This window comes from Salvelinus namaycush, chromosome 34 (assembly GCF_016432855.1).
Source record: "Salvelinus namaycush isolate Seneca chromosome 34, SaNama_1.0, whole genome shotgun sequence".
Classification (NCBI taxonomy): domain Eukaryota; kingdom Metazoa; phylum Chordata; class Actinopteri; order Salmoniformes; family Salmonidae; genus Salvelinus; species Salvelinus namaycush.
Genome location: NC_052340.1, coordinates 2,879,132 through 2,901,587, shown reverse-complemented (window position 1 = coordinate 2,901,587; position 22,456 = coordinate 2,879,132). Strand labels below are relative to the sequence as shown.

The window sequence follows — 22,456 nt, the reverse complement described above, 5'->3', positions numbered from 1 at the left end:
CTTTGTTGCGAAATAGGAAGCCAATTCTAGATTTAACTTTGGATTGGAGATGTTTGATGTGAGTCTGGAAGGAGAGTTTACAGTCTAACCAGACACCTAGGTATTTGTAGTTGTCCACATATTCTAAGTCAGAACCATCCAGAGTAGTGATGTTGGACGGGCGGGCAGGTGCAGGCAGCGATCGGTTGAAGAGCATGCATTTAGTTTTACTTGTATTTAAGAGCAATTGGAGGCCACGGAAGGAGAGTTGTATGGCATTGAAGCTCGTCTGGAGGGTTGTTAACACAGTGTCAAAAGAAGGGCCACAAGTATACAGAATGGTGTCGTCTGCATAGAGGTGGATCAGAGACTCACCAGCAGCAAGAGCGACATCATTGATGTATACAGAGAAGAGAGTCGGTCCAAGAATTGAACCCTGTGGCACTCTAATGCAGTAGAGGAGCTGATAGATCAGGGAGGACAAGTGAAGAAGTGTACATGGATGTGTTGGTGTGCATGTGTCTATGCGCATGTCTTAGAGTGAGAGGGAGATATTATTTGAGTGTTTGCCTGTGCGGGTGCCCATGCCTGTACATGCGCATCTGTGTAGGATGTACCTGCATGTGTACGCCATGTGCGTATGTGTGTTTGTGTACACATACACATATGGGTCTTTCTATAACCTAGGGTACAGTGAGGATTTCCTACGCCGGACAACTTGTTAAAGCTGTTGATAAGTATTTTTTTCATGTCATTACATTAAGACATAAGGCATATCTATAGTTAATAAAATTCACAACTTTATTATGGTTGGCGTCTTGACAAATTGTCCAAAATCATGTGACATAAGACATTACTTTTATGGCAGTGTAAGTTGTCATATCATATATTCAATTGAACACTAAGAATGTTGGATCTAGCCGTCAGACATTTTTTTGTTTATAGAGATCTCAGAAATGCTGTGTAACTACTTAACATTTTCTGTCTCTTTATGTCACGGGGTGAAAACACTTTTCATGGGTATGCAAATCCAAAAATAATAAAATGCGATTGGAAAATCGAACGCTTCTAACCGAAAGTCACCTTAACCTGATACTTAAAACCGAAATTGATACGGTCATTAACGTGGTTCTTCAACAATTATGCATAATACTTGTGTCCCGTTATTTACGGTGGATATTTTCACACATCATCATCTGATCCAGGAGGGAATTTTCCGAATTACAGTCAAGCGATGACCAGCTTTTTTCCCAGTGCTGGGAAAAAAGGTGTTAGTGAGAAATGCCCAGAATATGTTGGCGTCTCATTCGTTACGCTGTTGAAGACAGTTGTGACTGGATCCACGTTGGATCTAATATCCCTAGCCAATTGATGTTTATCATCTGTTGTTCTCTGCTTGATTTACAGCAGGGTCTCATTGGATTTAACAGAGAAAGCGTCAAAGTAACGTGTTCATGTTTTCATGCCTCGGATTGGACACTAAGTTTACTGTGCGCAATTAGGTAGGATAAACTATTGCACAACACCAAACGCTATTCCTATGACACCAAATTACAGTACATAGCCTAGTGTGCTTATTCACAATATGACAAATACATTTTGGTTTCCATGGTACACCTGCAATTTGGCTCGAAGTAGCCAACTTGAATTTGGAGCTCAGAAATTCAAGTACTGGAATAGGTCTACCTTGAAAATCAGACATTTCCTCAATTTGGTGCTTGCAAAGTCCTTGTAGTTATTGTTGGCAATTTATAAGTTCTCCTGCTCCCTTATAATTATCTGTGATGAGATTTTTGACACGTTTTTGTGAGAGATGGCCACTTTTGTTCGTTTCCTACCATTTCAATTGAAGGGTGTTGCGCTACTCTGTTGCGGTAAAACCACGTGTGGTTATTATGAGGACGCTAACATCGAATGTTGGCTACAACTTGGCTTTCCATACAAATCCTTCCATTAAAAAAGTTACCTGTTTTTTGGTCACTTTCTCATTCTAAAAACAGTGATGGTGAGATTCAAATGGTGAGATGAATGTCACCGCTATTCATGGCTTTATTATGTGTGCCTGCGTCGGCCACGTAAGCTTCAGAAAAATGGCCATGCATGCATCCAATCTATTTAGGCAATGTCCATATTATTCTCACATATTTTAGAATGCAATGATAATTTTAATATCATTGGCAAGGCCTAAAAAAAAAAAAACTATTTTTAAAGTGGTAATGGATTACTTTTTTGGACTTTCTGCGTGCATTTTTTGGGAGGGTTCTATATTAGGCCCTATACGTACAATTATATAAATTGTAAAATTTTATAACATTGAGGTCCTTGACAATTACAATAAAGCGCTTGAAAAAGTCAATGCCAATGTCTGTATGAACCCTGCTTAAAGGACATATAGTTCTACGCAGTTTAAATATAGTTTAAATATAATATATATATATATTATATATTAATATAGTTTAAATATAGTTTAAATATATATTTGCATATATTCACTTTTATTCCTCTAAGTACACGTGGAACTGCATGAAAATCCTTTTTTAATTTTGTTTCAAACTCTTTTGAAATGTTTATCCCATGTGTGTATTGGTGTGTCTTTCAGAAGGAGTATTGACAGCCACTCTGGGTGGAGGGTGGCGAGTAGAATAGAGAGAAGAGAGACACATGTGTCTGAGGGGAGTGAGCAACAGAAGGCCATCTAAAGGCCTAATGTTGACACTGGGGATTAGTGGGCAAAGACACAGACACAGGGAGAAATATCACGCTACACAGGGCATATGTGGGAACCTGGCTGTCACTCTCACACACACACACACACACACACACACACACACACACACACACACACACACACACACACACACACACACACACACACACACACACACACAAACATACTTGCACGTGTACAAAAACACACATAACGCGACTATCGGGCGCACGTGCACACACACACACACACACTGTTTTTGGGAAAAAATAAATCCTCTGAATCTTGAATTGATTAGATTAGTGTGTGTGTCTGTGTGCGCGTGATTTAGAGGGGAATAGCCGAAAAAACAAGGGGTGTGGATGAAGCCCCCCCCCCCCCCCCCCCCACCCCACCTCAATGCTCAGGCCAGGCAGGAAGTGACCCATAAACATATCTTTCCAGCTCTTTCATAGGGGGCCAGTGTTGCCCTCCTACTATCCACCTCCTGGCCCTCCCTTACCACCCCCCAGGCCCCAGTGAGCATTAAGCGCGCCAGCGGCCCAGCCGAGAGCGCTCATTACAGGCCCACAGAGCCCACAGAGCTCCCGCTCAACAAAGGCCTGAGAGGCTTTAGCCAGGGGATGATCTGCTTTCTACTGACTAGAGAGAGTCCTGGAGTCCATCGAGTGACAAAGAGAGACGCAGAGGGGAGGATGGGGGGAGGGAGAGTGAGCGGGTGGCTTTAAGGATCTCTGGGGAGGCAGGAGGGAGAGAGAGAGAGAGAGCGAGAGACTGGCGGGCGCTCAGAGAGGAGAGGAGGAAAGGAGGAGAGAGCAGGGGCTTATGTGACGGTGGGCAGGCGACGACGTCAGGACATTAACATTCACAAACCTCCAACATCTGCTCTACCATACTCACTGGAACAAAGACAAGAGAGCGAGCGATGGAGGGAGAGAAAAGGAGAGGGAGGGAGGGAGGGAGGGAGAGAGAGAGATGGGAGGAAACAGAGTGAGAGAAACAAGTTGAGAGAAAGACAATGAGAGAGATGGCATATACAGAAGAATGAGAGGGTGAGAACGGGAGATGGTTCATTTTTAGACTCTGTCATCATCCTGCATGTGCTTCCCTATCAATTAGAGAATCCACTCAGCGGCTAAAAGGGTGAATGGAGTACAGACAACAGATGCTCCTAATGTAGTGACAAATTCATAAACACACACACACACACTGACAAATGCACGCACGCAAGTACAAACACACACACACGTGAATGGCTCACATGCACGCACAGACAGACACACACAGTGTAAACAGTGAGCTAATGGAATGGGTGAGGACAGGCCATGCTCATTACACTGACATTATAATTACAAGGCCTAGCTTCTGGTGATCAGTCAGGGCCTGCAGTGCAGATGGACCCTAGAACAGTCCATGTTTAGTGTGTGTGTGTGTGTGTGTGTGTGTGTGTGTGTGTGTGTGTGTGTGTGTGTGTGTGTGTGTGTGTGTTTGTTTGTTTGTGTACATTACCCCAAATTCACCAGACCACACCTAAATAGTAGGATCCATCCTTACCTCAGCCCCCATAATATATCTGTGTCCCACCTGGCACCCCATTCCACAAAATGTGGGAAAAGTGAAGGGGTCTGAATACTTTTCGACTGCATAAGGAATTATGCATTTGGAAAGTATTCAAACCCCTTCACTTTTCCCACATTTTGTTACATTACAGCCTTATTTTAAAATGGATTAAATTAATGTTTCTCTCTCATTACTCTATACACAATACCCCATAATGACAAAAAAAAAAGTTTTTTAGACTTTTTGCAAATTTATTATAAATAAAAAAACTGAAATATCACATTTACATAATTCAGACCCTTTACTCAGTAATTTGTTGAAACACCTTTGGTAGCGATTACAGCCTCAAGTCTTCTTGGGTATGACGCTACAAGCTTGGCACACCTGTATTTGGTGAGTTTCTCCCATTCATCTCTGCAGATCCTCTCAAGCTCTGTCAAGTTGGATGGGGAGCGTCGCTGCACAGCTATTTTCAGGTCCCTCCAGAGATGTTCAAGTCCCGGCTCTGGCTGGGCACCTCAAGGACATTCAGAGACTTGTCCCGGAGCCACTCCTGCGTTGTCTTAGCTGTGTGCTTAGGGTCGTTGTCCTTTTGGAAGGTGAAACTTCACCCCAGTCTGAGGTCCTGAGCAGGTTTTCATCAAGTACTTTGATCCGTTCAGCTTTCCCTCAATCCTGACTAGTCTCCCAGTCCCTGCCACTGAAAAACATCCCCAAAGCATGATGCTGCCACCACCGTGCTTCACCGTAGGGATGGTGGCAGGTTCCTCCAGACGTGACGCATGGCATTCAGGCCAAAGAGTTCAATCTTGGTTTCATCAGACCAGAGAATCTTGTTTCTCATGGTCAGAGAGTCTTTAGGTGCCTTTTGGCAAACTCCAAGCAGGCTGTCATGTGCCTTTTACTGAGGAGTGGATTCCGTCTGGCCACTCTACCATAAAGGCCTGATGGGTGGAGTGCTGCAGAGATGGTTGTCCTTCTGGACGACCCTCCCACTGTCTGCCGAATTCTTTCTCTCTGCTCTTGTTTTCCTAAATAGGATGTCGGTGGGCGGAGCTGTGAGGGTCGTCAGCTAAATGGGACACACCTGGGCTCGGGTGTGTCCCGAGGATAAAACCACCTTCCCCCATACATCGAGGAGGCTCTCTCCACGCAGACACTCCGTTCGGTTTTTGTTGTGGCATTTTGAGGCTTCTTTGTGTTAGTTTATTTTGGCACCTCTCAACACCCCTCATTATCACCATCTATGCATGCATCCACTCACTTACACTACTGGCTACACACACCATTGTCATTTGTAATCAGGTTACTTTATTTAATAAATATATTTTTGTTATTTCTTTATCTCCCGTTGTCTCCCTCTTTGTTACGGCCTATGAGCCGGTTCGTAACACATCTCCACAGAGGAACTTTGGACCTCTGTCAGAGTGACCATCTGGTTCTTGGTCACCTCCCTGACCAAGGCCCTTCTCCCCGATTGCTCAGTTTGGCCAAGTGGCCAGCTCTAGGAAGAGCCTTGGGGGTTCCAAACTTCTTCCATTTAAGAATGATGGAGGCCACTGTGTTTTTGGGGACCTTCAATGCTACATACATTTTTTTGGTAAACTTCCCCAGATTTGTGTCTCGACACAATCCTGTCTCGGAGCTCAACAGACAATTCCTTTGACCTCATGGCTTGGTTTTTGCTCTGACATGCACTGTCAACTGTGGGACCTTATATAGACCGGTGTGTTCCAATCATGTCCAATCAATTGAATTTACCACAGGTGGACTCCAATCAAGTTGTAGAAACATCTCAAGGATAACCAATGGAAACAGGATGCACCTGATCTCAATTTCGAGTCTCTTAGCAAAGGGTCTGAATACTTATGGAAATAAGGTATTTAAAAAAGAATATATATATACATTTATATATTTAATATTTTGTCATTATGGGGTATTGTGTGTAGATTTTACTTAATCCATTTTAGAATAAGGCTATAACATAAGTAAATGTGGAAAAAGTCAAGGGGTCTGAATACTTTCCGAATGCACTGCATATAAGGAATAGGGTGATACTGGAACGTAATCCAGACTCATTGCAATTCCTCCATGGCATGAACCAGAGTCTAATATATGTTTAAATCCTTTGAAGGGCGGGTGTTCAATCACAGCTAATACACCACTGGACATCCTCAATACTGGGACCCAGCTGGGCCTGGAGATGGGATGATAAGCAGGATAGAGCCTGAATGGCTAGTCCAACTCCACATCTCAAAGACATGTGTATGTGCACCGCACACCTGTACCGCACATGCACGAACGCACACATGCACCCCCCCCATCACACCCCACAAACACACACACACTTGCCCAGCTGTGTGTCATCCCTCTCTGACCTGAGGGGAAGTGGAACGTCCATTGGATTAGCAGTGCAGGTGTCAGAACTGGCCCTACCTCAAGAGACACTGTCTGTCCCAAATGGCACCCTATTCCCTATATAGTGCACTACTAAAGAAACAGGGTGCCTATAGGCCCTGGTCAAAAGTCGTGCACTATGTAGGAGAACGGGTTGCTGTTTGAGACGCAACCACTGCCTTGGTGAGAAGGCCTGGGAAGGAATCGAGGGAAACACAGCCTAAAGCCAAGCATGGCCCAGCTCACAGGATAACCACCAGTTAGACGGACAGAGAGAGAAAGGGGGGGAACGAGAAAAAAAAGAGTCAGTTAAAGAGAAGAGAGAGAGATCCAAGATCCTGCCCAAACCTGCCGAGGCGTCAGAGGAATGACGGCAACATTAGAATGCCGACTAAAAGAGTGTGGGGGCACTCCAGACACTTCCTTTCTATTGGGCCATACGAGGCTTATTACGGATGTGGTTCTGTGGAGAGAAGAGGAAAGCCAGAGACACGGTGGGTGCATTAAACACGCTGTGTGTGTGCGCATCTGGCCGTCTGTTATCTGCTCTGCTGCCCAGAGGTGAACTGCACTTAAACCCGTGGTTCTTTTATGACGGCCCGCTGGCATTAGGAGTACATTAGTATCGCCTGGGGGGGGTGGGCTGGAGGTCGTGAGTCTGTAATAATGTGCACACAAGCTCACACACGGACGCAAACACACGCGCACAGACTATAGCCTCTCTCCCAGACAGAGACAGGCATCATTATTAGCACACGGTCATGCAGGCGAGGCCAGGGAGACGATAGGATCCTGCTATCCACTGATACTCAGGAGTAACGTTCACGTCCAGTGACACTCACTGTCAGCCTATGATCTACACACACACTCACCAGACAACGTTATGGGGCTGGGATGATATTAAAGTAAATACTGTGGATTCTACAGGTAGAGTAAGTACATTTCACAGAATAGTATAAAGCAGAGTTTTCCCCTTCCTGACGAAGGAATAGGAAAAACTCCTTGCCCTCCATAAAAGACACTTGCGGACACTTTTCCAGGCAAAGATTCAGCCTGGTCCTTGACTCATGGAGGTGATTTATTGAGTATGCGTTTAACAGGGGGACAAGTCTTCATCTGTGTCTGGGAGAAAGCCCCGAAGTTATTTGCTAACTAATTCAGTGGTAGTTGCCTTACTAGCCTACCACCACCAGAGTAGTGTTTCAAAATTCCCAGAAATACAAGTTGGAAGATTCCTGGAATTAGAATGCAATAACCAGGAGATCCGGGAATTATCCAAATAGGATTTCTGGGGAAAAAATGGTTAAAAGTAGTGCACTGTAAGGGGAACACAGACAGGTTTGTGTTGCCGTGTCAGTGTCCATATTAACTCCATATTAACCACAGGCCTCTGATCAGCAGCAGTGACAGTGCCATATAAACACTAATTACTCAACTCCAGACACTCAACATAGCAGCACCATTCATATCCAACGGAAATTAGGAAAACATGGAGAGACTGGGAAGGCTGGCATTCCTCCTCTCGCTCTCTATTTCACTCGTTTCCTTCCTCTCTCTTCCCCTTGTTTCCTTCCTCTCTCTTCCCTCTTTTCTTCCTCACTCTTCCCCTCGTTCCTTCTCTCTCTTTCCCTCGTTTCCTTTTTCCCTCTTTCCCTTCCTCTCTCTTTCCCTCGTTTCCTTCCTCCCTCTTACCCTCGTTTCCTTCCTCTCTTACCCTCGTTTCCTTCCTCTCTTACCCTCGTTTCCTTCCTCTCTTACCCTCGTTTCCTTCCTCTCTTTCCCTCGTTTCCTTCCTCTCCCTCGTTTCCTTCCTCCCTCTTACCCTCGTTTCCTTCCTCTCTTACCCTCGTTTCCTTCCTCTCTTACCCTCGTTTCCTTCCTCTCTTACCCTCGTTTCCTTCCTCTCTTACCCTCGTTTCCTTCCTCTCTTTCCCTCGTTTCCTTCCTCTCTCTTTCCCTCGTTTCCATCCTCTCTCTTTCGCTCGTTTCCTTCCTCCGCCTTTCCCTCGTTTCCTTCCTGCCCCTTTCCCTCGTTTCCTTCCTCCCCCGTTCCCTCGTTTCCTTCCTCCCCCTTTCCCTCGTTTCCTTCCTCCCCCTTTCCCTCGTTTCCTTTCTCCCCCTTTCCCTCATTTCCTTCCTCCCGCTTTCCCTCCTCTCTCTTTCCTTCGTTTCCTTCCTCACTCTTTTCCTCGTTTCCTTACTCACTCTTTCCCTCCTTTCCTTCCTCTCTCTTTCCCTCCTTTCCTTCCTCTCTCTTCCCCTCCTTTCTCTTTCCCTCCTTTCCTTCCTCTCTCTTTCCCTCATTTCCTTCCTCTCTCTTTCCCTCATTTCCTTCCTCTCTCTTTCCCTCATTTCCTTCCTCTCCCTTTCCCTTGTTTCCTTCCTCTCTTTTTCTCTCGTTTCCTTCCTCTCTCTTTCCCTCGTTTCCTTGCACTCTGTCTCTCAATCTTTCTTTCTGCCTCCTCTATTCCTCCTCTCTTTCTCACTCCCTCCTCATCTCTACTCCTCTCTCTACCTCCCTTTCTCACCTCCCCCTCTCCCTATTTAGTGTGATGTCACACGTTCCACTAGGTTGTGTGTGTGTATGTGTCTGTCTGTATGGGACTTGGATGTTTAGGATGTCTTTCACAGGCCTGTGCAGCAGAGAGGGGTGGGTGGTTCTGAAATGATGCATGGCTGTCGGGGCCTTTCATATGTTTCCTGTGACGCACACACACACACACACAAACCTAATTGCACTCACACACACTCTCTAACACACACACACACACATACACACACAAACACACACACACTCTCTCTCTCTCTCTCTCTCCCTCAAATAAAAAAACATGGGGCCTGACAGCCAGGCCTGACTGTAAACACGTCGCGGTGATTTCCCTCTGTGCAATTTCAGCCCGTCACATCTGGTTCACAATATGACTCCTCAAAATACAGAGTGTAACGTACACACAACTCAGATGATGAAATATGACTTATGCGTGTTTGAAAGGCGCTCGCCTACAGGAAGAACATGGGCCGGAAGTAGTGGAGACTGGGGAGGCTAGAGTGAGTGAGTAAGTGAGTGAATGAGTGACGCATTGGAAAGAATTTACAACAAAAAAATAGAGCAAACTAGAAAGCTATTTGGCCCTAAACAAGAGGGGGGCAGTATGAAAAAGTGTGAATGTATGTACTTACTACTGTAAGTCGCTCGGGTTAATAGAGTCTGCTAAATTACCAAAAAGGATAAAAGTATTGCTGTGTAAATTTGAAGAGGTAATTATATGGGCAGAAGTGTGTTTCCTCTGTACAGGATAGGGTGTCTGTGTAAGGACTGTACTAGGATCAGCCACTGACCTGCAGCCTGGAGCACCAGCTGGAGTCGAGCTCTGGCCTGTTCTGCAGGTGTCTGCAAGAGAGAAGATAATAAAACCGTTAGAATCACACTGGATAGCTTTAACAGTGCTATCATTTATTTTGTGTTTATTCGTTACTATAATTTTCCAATACATTTTTCAATTAATACGGGAAAAAAAGATTTTGTGTGTTTTTTTCCCCTCCTGTGTCTGAAACATATTCTCTGGTGTGAACATTTAACACTTAACTAGCCCTATGTATAAATAGCTTTTTCTCAGTTATGTGGTTATTACTTATTTGGAGTACAATGATTACACCCCTATGGCCCTTGGAAGTTGACGGAGGAGCGTTTACTGTGGGTTTCAGACGAGAGTCAACAGAACAGCACACTGGGGGCAGAGCATCTGCAGCACCACCAAATAAAAAGCACTTTTCTCTCTCTCTCTGAAAAGCGACACACTCAAGGGGTATGAAAGGAAAGATGAAAGAAAAGCGCCAGTAACAAGTCTTTCGAGAGAAGAAAAACAGAGCACATTTAAGTGGGAGATATAAAAGAGTCATGATAGTTCTGTCCTGTAGTGGGTGTGTGGGTGTGAATTTGAACATGTGAGTATACATGTGGGAGCATGTGTGTGCTTGCGTATGCATAGGTGTGTGTGTGTGTGTGTGTGTGTGTGTGTGTGTGTGTGTGTGTGTGTGTGCTTACTGCTTTGACAGCTGTATCGGATGGCGGGCAGAGCAGCGTTTTGACATGCCTCAAAGGGCCGGGTGTAATTCCAATATCTCTGCTATTAGATTTGAGGAGTCTTAATTGTCAAGGAAGAATGATAGTCATCGGGGTGAAAGCGTTATAAAGCCCGGCCCGCCGCTTCAGATTGCTCTCTGGGAAGCAAGGTGCGGTCTCGTTATACTGCAAGCCACGCACGCGCACACAAACAGACACACACACACACACAGACACACAGGATGTGTAGGATTAGAGGAGAAATTAAATGCTAATGGGATGAAATTTGAATGTGGTGCCTGGGAGTATCATTTAGCGAGGGAGGTGCGGGCCCCACCGTTGACAGCCCGCCATGCATTCTCCTCATCTCGCATAAATTTGATTTATCAAACTGTAAACTTGTCACTTTGTAAAAACGTCACTTTCCTTGGCAGCCGGGAAAATATAATGACCCCCTTTAATGTAAAAGTGTCACTCGGCTATGTCTTAGATGACAAACACGTCAACCCCCCCCCCCCCCCATCTCTTGATATAAAGAAACTTGATATTCCCCACCTTTTAAAAAACATGGGTTAGTCTCCGAGTGGGTCTTTGAGAGTGGCGGGGTGCAGGGTTTTGTTCCCGTTGGTGGAGGTGACAGTGTGGATCAAACTCAGTAGGACTGGGACTGTCAGACAGCTGTAATTATCAATCAAACTGGGAGAGATGACTGAGTGGCAGGAGAACACCCAGGGCCCAAACATACACACAAGGGCGCCCGCCCGCCCACCCCCCCACACGGACTGTGACGATACCAGTGTTGCAATATTTCTTCCATGGCAAAAATGTAAACACGAGGCAGACCAAACTATTTGGTCCTTTCCAAACCTGCTGTATATAAAATATTGTGTGCTATAGCTTGGAAAATAAATACATGTGACTCTGGATGACAACATAATGTTTGTTTGTAACATTATGGCGGTTTTCCTAAAGAAGTTAAATCCACTTTGTGTTTTGTTTCCTTGCCACAACACTAACAAGTACCCCCCCCCCGCCCACCATCCAGTACAACAGTGATTACAATAACACTTCGTCGTGATGCATAACGACCAGTCGGCAGAAACATCACAGAGCTTAAGTTGTCCTGGATAATAATTGTGCATTTCAATCATCTTAGTTAATCATTTATGACCCCCCCCCCCCCCCCCCAAAACATTTGCATTTGTTTACACCGCCCCCCAGGCTTCTGCATATAACACCATGTGTATTTACACACGGGGAAGAAAAGAAGGTTCGTAACGTGACAAATGCCGAGCTTAATATAACGGTTAAATAAACATGTCAAATGTCGAAAATGGATCCTGTGCCAAGACAGCGCGTGGCTTGGCACCGCGCGGCAGTTATTCCAGTCGAGTTCCAATCAAAGTTACTCGATGGCCAGGAGAACAGAGACACTGACAGAGGGAGAGAGAGAGCGAGAAAGAGAGACAGTGGGGGAGACAGAGGGGGAAAGAGGAAGGGAGAGAGAGAGAGATTACATTGATTGAACTACAGGACAAAATACAAAACCCTCCAACCAAAAAAGGCCTGTTGTGTTGACGGTATCCCTCAATAAAATGATAAAATATACAGGCCACAAATTCCAATTGGCTACACTTAAACTATTTAACAACATCCTTAGCTCTGGCATCTTCCCCAATATTTGGAACCAAAAACCGGGGGATATGTGTCAACAGCAACCTTGGGGAAATCCTTTGCATTATCATTATCACAGCAGACTCGTACATTTCCTCAGTGAAAACAATGTACTGAGCAAATGTCAAATTGGCTTTTTACCAAATTACCATACGACAGACCACATATTCACCCTGCACACCCTAATTGACAAACAAACAAACCAAAACAAAGGCAAAGTCTTCTCATGCTTTGTTGATTTTGACTCAATTTGGCATGAGGATCTGCTATACAAATTGATGGAAAGTGGTGTTGGGGGAAAACATACGACATTATAAAATCCATGTACACAAACAATAAGTGTGTGGTTAAAATTGGCAAGAAAACACACATTCATTCTACAGGGGCATGGGGTGAGACAGGGATGCAGCTTAAGCCCCACCCTCTTCAACATATATATCAACGAATTGGCGATGGCACTAGAACAGTCTGCAGCACCCAGCTTCACCATACTAGAATCTGAAGTCAAATGTCTACTGTTTCTGATGATCTGGTGCTTCTGTCCAACCAAGGAGGGCCTACAGCAGCACCTAGATCTTCTGCACAGATTCTGTCAGACCTGGGCCCTGACAGTAAATCTCGGTAAGACAAAATAATCGTGTTCCAAAAAAGGTCCAGTTGCCAGGACCACGAATACAAATTCCATCTAGACACCGTTGCCCTAGAGCACACAAAAAATTATACTTACCTCGGCCTAAACATCAGCGCCACAGGTAACTTCCACAAAGTTGTGAACGAGCTGAGAGACAAGGCAAGAAGGGACTTCTCTGCCATCAAAAGGAACATCAAATTTGACTTACCAATTAGGATCTGGCTAAAAATACTTGAATCAGTTATAGAACCCATTGCACCCTTTATGGTTGTGAGGTCTGGGGTCCGCTCACCAACCAAGAATTCACTAAATGGAATAAACACCAAATTGAGAATCCGCATGCAGAATTCTACAAAAATATCCTCTGTGTACAAAGTAAAACACCAAATAATGCACGCAGAGCAGAATAAGGCCAATACCCACTAATTATCCAAATCCAGAAAAGAGCCATTCAATTATTCAACCACCTAAAAGGAAGCAATTTCCAAACCTTCCATAACAAAGCTATCACCTACAAAGAGATGAACCTGTTCACAAACAGACCCCACATGGCCCCAGGACAGCAACACAATTAGACCCAACCAAATCATGAGAAAACAAAAAGATAATTACTTGACACATTGGAAAGAATTAACAAAAAAACTGAGCAAACTAGAATGCTATTTGGCCTTAAAACACAGAGTACACAGTGGCAGAATACTGGACCACTGTGACTGACCCAAAATTAAGGAAAGCTTTGACAATGTACAGACTCGGTGAGAATAGCCTTGCTATTGAGAAAGGCCGCCAAAGGCAGACCAGTTTCTCAAGAGAAGACAGGCTATGTGCACACTGCCCACAAAATGAGGTGGAAACTGAGCTGCACTTCCTAACCTCCTGCCAGATGTATGACCATATTAAAGAGACATATTTCCCTCCGATTACACAGATCCACAAAGAATTTGAAAACAAACCCAATTTTGATAAACTCCCATATCTACTGGGTGAAATACCACAGTGTGCCATCACAGCAGCAAGATTTGTGACCTGTTGCCACAAGAAAATGTGTGACCTGTTGCCACCAGTGAAGAACAAACACCATTGTAAATACAACCCAAATGTATGTTTATTTATTTTCCCTTTTGTACTCTAAATATTTGCACATAATATGACATTTGAAATGTGTTCATTCTTTTTGGGACTTTTGTGAGTGTAATGTTTACTGTTCATTTCTATTGTTGATTTCACTTTTGTTTATTATCTCCTTCACTTGCTTTGGCGATGGTACCATGTTTCCCATGCCAATAAAGCCCTTAAATTGAAATTGAATTGAGAGAGAGAGAGAGAAAGAGAAAGAGCGATAGGGAGAGAGATTTACTGACCAAGACAAAGTAGGCCTAAATGACGCACACGCCCAGACATGCCTTTAAACAACACAAACCGACTAAACATATCAAGCCAACATTCTAATACACAGCCAATGGAATCCAATAGCTTCATACAATATACTTTCCCCCCCGTTTTTTTTGTGTTGGACTGTCTAAAACAAAATGACCTTGTAACAAAATGCATTTCATAGTTAATTGAACACTGAGGGATATATATGCAGCGTCAGGTACAAGGCCAGAGCCTCCCAGCTGTGTCTGTATTTGTGATACATCTGTCATCCCTATCTGACATCAATGAGCTCAATCACAAAAAGGCTTGTTTGCTCCACAACCTGTTCAATTGCTCTCTCATTCAACCAATCTACTACAAAGACTTCACCTTTGATCCTTGATCCAACTTTCATTTTGATGCTTGTGTGTGTGTGTGTGTGTGTGTGTGTGTGTGTGTGTGTGTGTGTGTGTGTGTGTGTGTGTGTGTGTGCACCATGCTCTCTGGCTTAGGTAGAGCACAGACCACAGGCTCTTCTGTGTCCGCATTTCACACAGACAGCCAACGAATGAGCGAGAACAAATGAGAGAGCGCGATTCATTCTGCGTAATTCATTAACAATAAAAAAATAAAAAACTTTAATTGTCCTCCCCAGAGGCAACGCTCGCCTCCCAAACTTCCAAACCTCCAGCTGGGTCCCTGCGATGCCCCCTGCATCTGACATTGCTTGGCCCTTCAATTAGACTCTGGCCAATCAAACGGCAATAAAAAAAACTGTAGGAAGAGAGGAAAAAAGAGAGGTAGAGTAGCCCAGTTTGTCTCTCTCTCTCCCTCCTTCGTGAAACATCACACCATGATAGCCGCAGGGGCGAGTGTGCGTGTGTTCATGTGTCTTTGTGCGTGCGCGTTGCCCGCCCGACAAGAGAAAAAGTTTCACTTCTCCTCCTCACAACTCCCTGCAGATGAAAAGCAGAAGGGGGAGAGGGAGAGCGAGAGGGAGAGCGAAAGAGAAAAGAAGAGGCTTTCATGTCGTTTTAATGGTGGTCTGATTGTTGTTATTGTCGTTTCAAATGGGGGGGGCGATGCCATCTGACAGCCTGATCAGATCCTGGTTTGATTGACAGGCGCCCGGGAGAACAGTCCTGCTGTGACCCGCCTCTCACCGGTACACACATCCTCTCTGTTACAGAGCACACATCTAACCTGCCTCACTCACACACACACACACGTTTATTTTACTATCCTTTTTGGGGAGAAACAATAGATTCTAATTCAAAATCTTATTTCCCCTTAAACCTGACCCTAACCTTAACCCCAAACCTAAAATAGCCGTATTCCTTGTGAGGAACGGCAAAACTTTCATGGGTTTACTATTCTTGTGAGGACTTCTGGTACTCAGAAGTATAGTAAAACAGGAACATACACACAAACATGTAGGCGGGAACACAAACACCACCCCACAGATAGATAATCACCAAATTAAACACATCAATAGAATCCTATATAAAAACACTTTCAATAGATTAAACCTTGTCATGTGAACACCTGGATTAGATGTATCGGCGTCATTTAGATTTACTTCGGGGTTTCGTTACTTCAGGGCTCGAGGTACAGCTAGCCACCACTTTAGATAGCTACTGTGTGTTAAATAAGAAACATGTATTTGTTCAACTATAAAAATGTGTCTTCAAGGTTAAATGAAGCCTATAGTGTGAAGAGTAGGGTGTGAGAGCAGGGAGGAGGATGGTGTGTGTCCATGCGTTCATGTATGCACATCTACGCGCCTGTGTGTACTTGCGGGTGTGTTCATCCAGGTGTAGGGGCCTAAATGAGGAGGGGTGGAGGTCCATCCATGCAGGACCTGGTAGGGGCCTCCTCTCCCTCTCTCTCTGCTGCTCCAGTCCTCCAGCCTCCCTCTAGTCTATTATCTCCACACACAGAGGACACTGATCCGCTCGGCAGCCTAAGCCAATTACACACACACTCATCATCAGGCTCACGTGCCATCAGGTTTGCACCTCTCGCTCTAACCCTCTCTCTCTCTCCAGGTCTGTCTGGCGTAAGGCCCTCTTCTTGGTCACAGCAGTGGGGATTTCTCTCCATTGTCTCAGCGGATCCTCTGGCTGACCGTGTAAAGACAGTGAAAGGTCCTTTATCCCTCCCTACCACCTCCCCTCTCTCTTCTTCTACACCACCCCTCGCTCTATCACTATCCCTCTCTCTTCCACTCTCTACCTCCACTCTCTTCCCACCTCTCCCTCCAGTATTTATCTCTCTGTTCTTCTCGTCCATAGACAACCAGTACCAGTGGGTTGAGTGGGAGACTTAAGCCATTATTCCAGCTTCAGTCTCCTAGCAAACCGATCAGAAGGCCCAAAAATACCATGTTGAAACTCAACTGGCACCCTATTCCCTATGTAGTGCACTACTTTTGACCATAGGGTGCTATTTGGGACTCAGGAATGACATTTTACATTTTAATTTTAGTCATTTAGCAGACGCTCTTATGCAGAGCGACCTACAGGAGCAATTGGGGTTAAGTGCCTTGCTCAAGGACACATCAACAGATTTTACACCTAGTTGGCTTGGGGATTTGAACCAGCAACCTTTCGGGTTAATTTCGGTTACTGGCCCAACGCGCTTAACCACTAGGCTACCTGCCGCCCCATGCGTCTTGGCACGCGTCTCGTGTGAACACCTTGATCTGCAGTTCACATGAAAGGCAAAATCCAAATGTGAATATTATTATAATATAATTTTATTCTTCCACTTCTTCTTTTACTGTATGTACAGGTGACTGCCAAAATAATGGAAACACTTGAGTAAATTAGGGATACAAAGTATATTGAAAGCAGGTGCTTCCAGAGTTAACTAAGGGGGCAGGCCATTATTTTAGCTACCATGGCTATGTCCCCGGTGCATGAGCGGTCAGTGAACGGTTTGATGAGCATGAAAACGATGTAAACCATATGCCGTGGCCGTCTCAGCCACCAGATCTCAACCCAATTGAACATACGGGAGACTCCTATATACTCATGCAGTTCCCTGTATATATACTGTCCACGGCCTCAGTGTATCCTCAACATAAATGTACACTTAAATCGTATATATAGAAAGAAACCCATCAGCTCTCAGGCCTCCGCTTCTTTAACATTATATACTAAACAACAACGATGGCATTAAGAGTCAAAACAAAGGCGGGAAACGAGTAGACTATTCCTGTCCACTGTCTCTGAAGCTATTAGGGCCTAAGAAAGTTGAGCCAGACACAACAAACACAACATAATATTCTTAAAGGGGCAATCCGCAGTTCAAACAACAACAACACTGAACTAAGCTCACGAGGCATTTATAAGTTACATGGAAGCAATGGGTATATATAATTCATTTAAAAGTTAGAAAATGGATGTAACAATCACAGATTGGCCCTTTATGAGAGCTTTTCAAAGCTTTTAAACCAGTAAGAGGGGTCAGGGTAGGTCAGGCCACAGACACTGTCTGCAGACAATGTTTTCCTGCTCACTGGTATTATCTATCGACCCCGCTGTCCACCAGAAGCACAACAAGTGTCAATTTACGGCGGAAAGGGGAGAGAGAGAGTAGTCTGAGAGGATAATACAAGTGTTTTTACATTAGGGAATAAGGACCCAGACCACTAAGGAGATCACGGAATACACACAAACGAACACGCACACACAGAGAGACAAACTAGCACACATACACAGAGTGTAAAAAACATTAGGAACACCTTCCTAATATTGACATGCACCCCTCCCCATTTGCCCTCAGAACAGCCTCAATTCGTTGGGGGCATGGACTCTACAAGGTGTTGAAAGCGTTCCACAGGGATGCTGGCCCATTTTGACTCCAATGCTACCCACAGTTGTGTCAAGTTGGCTGGACTTCCTTTGGGTGGTGGACCATTCTTGATACAGACAAGAAACTGTTAAGTGTGAAAAACCCAGCAGCGTTGCAGTTCTTGACACACTCAAACCGGTGGGCCTAGCACCTACTATCGTACCCCGTTCAAAGGCACTTCAATCTTCTGTCTTCCCCATTCACCCTCAATGGTACACACACACAATCATTGTCTTAATTGCCTCAAGGCTTAAAAATCTTTCTTGAGTGGCGCAGCAGTCTAAGGCACTGCATCTCAGTGCAAGAGGCGTCACTGCAGCACCTGGTTCGAATCTAGGCTGCATCACATCCGGCCTTGATTGGGAGTCCCATAGGACGGCGCACAATTGGCCCAGCATCGTCCAGGTTTGACCGGGGTAGGTCGTCATTGTAAATAAGAAGTTGTTCTTAACTGACTTGCTTAGTTAAATAAAGGTTAAATAAAAACATAAACCCCCCTTCATCTACACTTCAAGTGGATTTAACAAGTGGCATCAATAAGGGATCATAGCTTTCACCTGGATTTACCTGGTCAGTCTGTCATGGAAAGAGCAGGTGTTCATAATGTTTTGTACACTTAGTGTATATATCAGGACAATTTTTCTCTACCTTTGGCCACTCTGTTTTTGAATGACTTTTGGGACTATTCTATTGCACCAGCCAGGCAAGCTCAAACAGCTGGGTTACGACAAACTGTCTGGTCCTTCTTCCCTATTCACTCAGCCATCAAGGTCAGCCTCTCCCTCTCTCACTCCTCTATCCCTCTCCCCCCCTTCTCTCTCTCTTGCACTCCCTTTCTTTTAACGGATGGACACCTCTACGCCAGTCCGCCACACCACCTCCTCTGTCTCCCTCTGTCAGTCCTTAGATTTGTATTAGACTATATTCAATTCCAGCCACTCCACTTGGCAGGGGAAAGACTGGGGGAGTGAGAGAGGGCGAAAGGGAGAGGCTCATCTTGATTAGTTGAGTACTGGAGTCAGCAGAAGTCGTAACCTATAACCCCCCCGCCTTCCCTTCGACAGACCCGAGAAGAGAGGGAGGGGAAGAGAAGCAAACAGAGAGGAGACATCACTCCTTTATTTCAACCACACTAACACTTCATAATCCAATACCGGACTGCCTGTGAACATGACACACGCACCCACATGCACATACAGTACAAGTCAAAAGTTTGGAAACACCTAATCCTTCAAGGGTTTTCTTTATTTTTAAAGAAGCAGGGTTCCAGTTTGAGTAAAGAAGTGGGGTTTTAGCGGGGTGAAGGCGAGAGAGGGCTGAAGGGAGCAGTAACTAAGACACCTGTAACGGCTGTCGTCGGTGGAAGAAGGTGAGGACCAAGGTGCAGAGTGGTAAGTGTTCATGATATTTAATAATAAACAAAACTGAACACTGAATTAACAAAACAACAAAGAAACAACCGAAACAGTTCTATCTGGTGCAGACACACAAAGACTGAAAATAACCACCCACAAAACCCAACAGAAAACAGGCTACCTAAATATGGTTCCCAATCAGAGACAACGATTGACAGCTGCCTCTGATTGAGAACCATATCAGGCCAAACACAGAAATAGAAAATCATAGAAAAACTAACATAGACAACCCACCCAACTCACGCCCTGACCATACTAAAACAAAAGACAAAACAAAGGAACTAAGGTCAGAATGTGACAACACCACTAGGACGGAGCGTCTCTCTGTTCTCTTGTTTTTTAATTTAACTCCCTTTATATCCATCACCCTCCTCCACATACAGTACCAGTCAAAAGTTTGGACACACCTACTCATTCAAGGGCTTTTCTTTATTTGTACTATTTTCTACATTGTAGAATAATAGTGAAGACATCAACACTATCAAATAACACGTATGGAATCATGTTGGAAGCAAAAAATTGTTAAACAAATCAAAATATATTTTATATTTGAGATTCTTCAAAGTAGCCACCCTTTGCCTTAATGACAGCTTTGCACACACTTGGCATTCTCTCAACCAGCTTCATGAGGTAGTCACATGGAATGCATTTCAATTAACAGGTGTGCCCAATCAGTTGTGTTGTGACAAGGTAGGGGTGGTATACAAAAGATAGCCCCATTTGGTAAAAGAGCAAGTCCATATTATGGCAAGAACAGCTCAAAAAGGCAAAGAGAAACGACAGTCCATCATTACTTTAAGACATGAAGGTCAGTCAATCTGGAAACTTAAGAACCTTTGAAGTGTCAAGTGCAGTCGCAAAAACCGTCAAGCGCTTTGATGAAACTGGCTCTCATGTGGACCGCCACAGGAAAGGAAGACCCAGAGTTACCTCTGTTGCAGAGGATAAGTTCATTAGTTACCAGCCTCAGAAATTGCAGCCCAAATAAATGCTTCACAGAGTTCAAGTAACAGACACATCAACATCAACTGTTCAGAGGAGACTGTGTGAATCAGGCCTTCATGGTCGAACTGCTGCAAAGAAACCACTACTAAAGGACACAAATAGGAAGAAGAGACTTGCTTGGGCCAGGAAATCTGTCCTTTGGAATGATGAGTCCAAATTAGATTTTTGGTTCCAACTGCCGTGTTTACGTGAGACGTAGAGTAGGTGAATGGATGATCTCTGCATGTGTGGTTACCACCGTGAAGCATGGAGGAGGAGGTGTGATGGTGCTTTGCTGGTGACACTGTCTGTGATTTATTTAGAATTTAAGGCACACTTAACCAGCCTGGCTACCACAGCATGCTGCAGCGATACGCCATCCCATCTGGATTGCGCTTAGTATACCATCACTTGTTTTTCAACAGGACAATGACCCAAAACACACCTCCATGCTGTGTAAGGGCTATTTGACCAAGGAGAGTGATGGAGTGCTGCATTAGGTGACCTGGCCTCCACAATTACCGACCTCAACCCAATTGAGATGGTTTGGGATGAGTTGGACCGCAGAGTGAAGGAAAAGCAGCCAACAAGTGCTCAGCATATGTGGGAACTCCTTCAAGACTGTTGGAAAAGCCTTCCTCATGAAGATGGTTGAGAGAATACCAAGAGTTTGCAAAGCTGTCATCAAGGCAAAGGGTGGCTACTTTGAAGAATCTCAAATATAAAATATATTTTGATTTGTTTAACAATTTTTTGCTTCCAACATGATTCCATACGTGTTATTTGATAGTGTTGATGTCTTCACTATTATTCTACAATGTAGAAAATAGTACAAATAAAGAAAAGCCCTTGAATGAGTAGGTGTGTCCAAACTTTTGACTGGTACTGTACACACAAACATGTGTGCACAATCACAAGAACACACATGCACATAATATACAAATTGCATTTGCCTACTGTTTTGTTTCTCTCAATTGGCTCAATCATTGATGTCTGTTGTGCAGCAGCCTATTTGTGAGTCAATTAGAGCTATTAGTTGTATTCATGACGTGTTTCAAATGTAATACATTTTTGGGGGGGACCTAGTTTATGTATTTAAATATTGTGAGTATGTTTGACACATAACCAGAAATGCACATAATCAACTGTTACATACTAACTGTAGGCTAACAAAGACACCCAATCGCATGCAAAAAGATGAACATAAAATATAAAACATACTCACAATATTGAAATACTTAAAAACTGAGTCGCTCTAAAAAAGAGGATTACATTTGATACACTAATCATGAATACAATTAATATCTGTGATTGAGTGACAAATAGGCTGCTGCACCACAGACAAGAATGGAGACAATTGAGAGAAACAGAACTGGAGACAAATGCAGGACACCCCAGTGCTGCGTCCCAAATGGTGCTGTATTCCCTAGAGCACTACTTTTGACCAGGGCCCGTATGTCTCTAGTCAAGAGTAGTGCACTATATGGGGAACAGGGTACCATTTGGGAAGCAAGCCAGATGGTATCATAGGAACCATCTAAATGATAATAAAATGGCCCAGTCTATATAAGACAAATGCCAAACGGTAAATGGCTGCATTTGTAAAGACCTTCAGAACCAATGCCAAATCCACACTAACCTCAATGACCCCTTGAATGCTTTTTATTTATTTATTTTGTTATTTATTCATCTCATTCGATTTTTTAAAGTCGTCATTTATTTCCATTTTTTCATTTGTTGCTCCGAAACCCTGCCAGCCGCCCTGTGCCAGAAAGAAGCGGCAAAAACGACAACAGCACCCCTTGAAAATGTAATATTCCTGTTTTCAATAT

The 22,456-nt window shown here is 44.2% G+C and overlaps 1 protein-coding gene across 1 annotated transcript in view; it reads right to left on the bottom strand.

Annotated features, from left to right (window-relative positions):
* Positions 1–22,456, bottom strand: part of rsrc1 (arginine/serine-rich coiled-coil 1) — a 176,265-nt gene that overhangs the window by 71,240 nt on the left and 82,569 nt on the right. Inside the window, exon 6 of the mRNA XM_038974085.1 lies at positions 9,983–10,034. Within this exon, the coding sequence (XP_038830013.1) occupies positions 9,983–10,034 (52 nt within the window). The remainder of the gene's footprint in view (positions 1–9,982; positions 10,035–22,456) is intronic.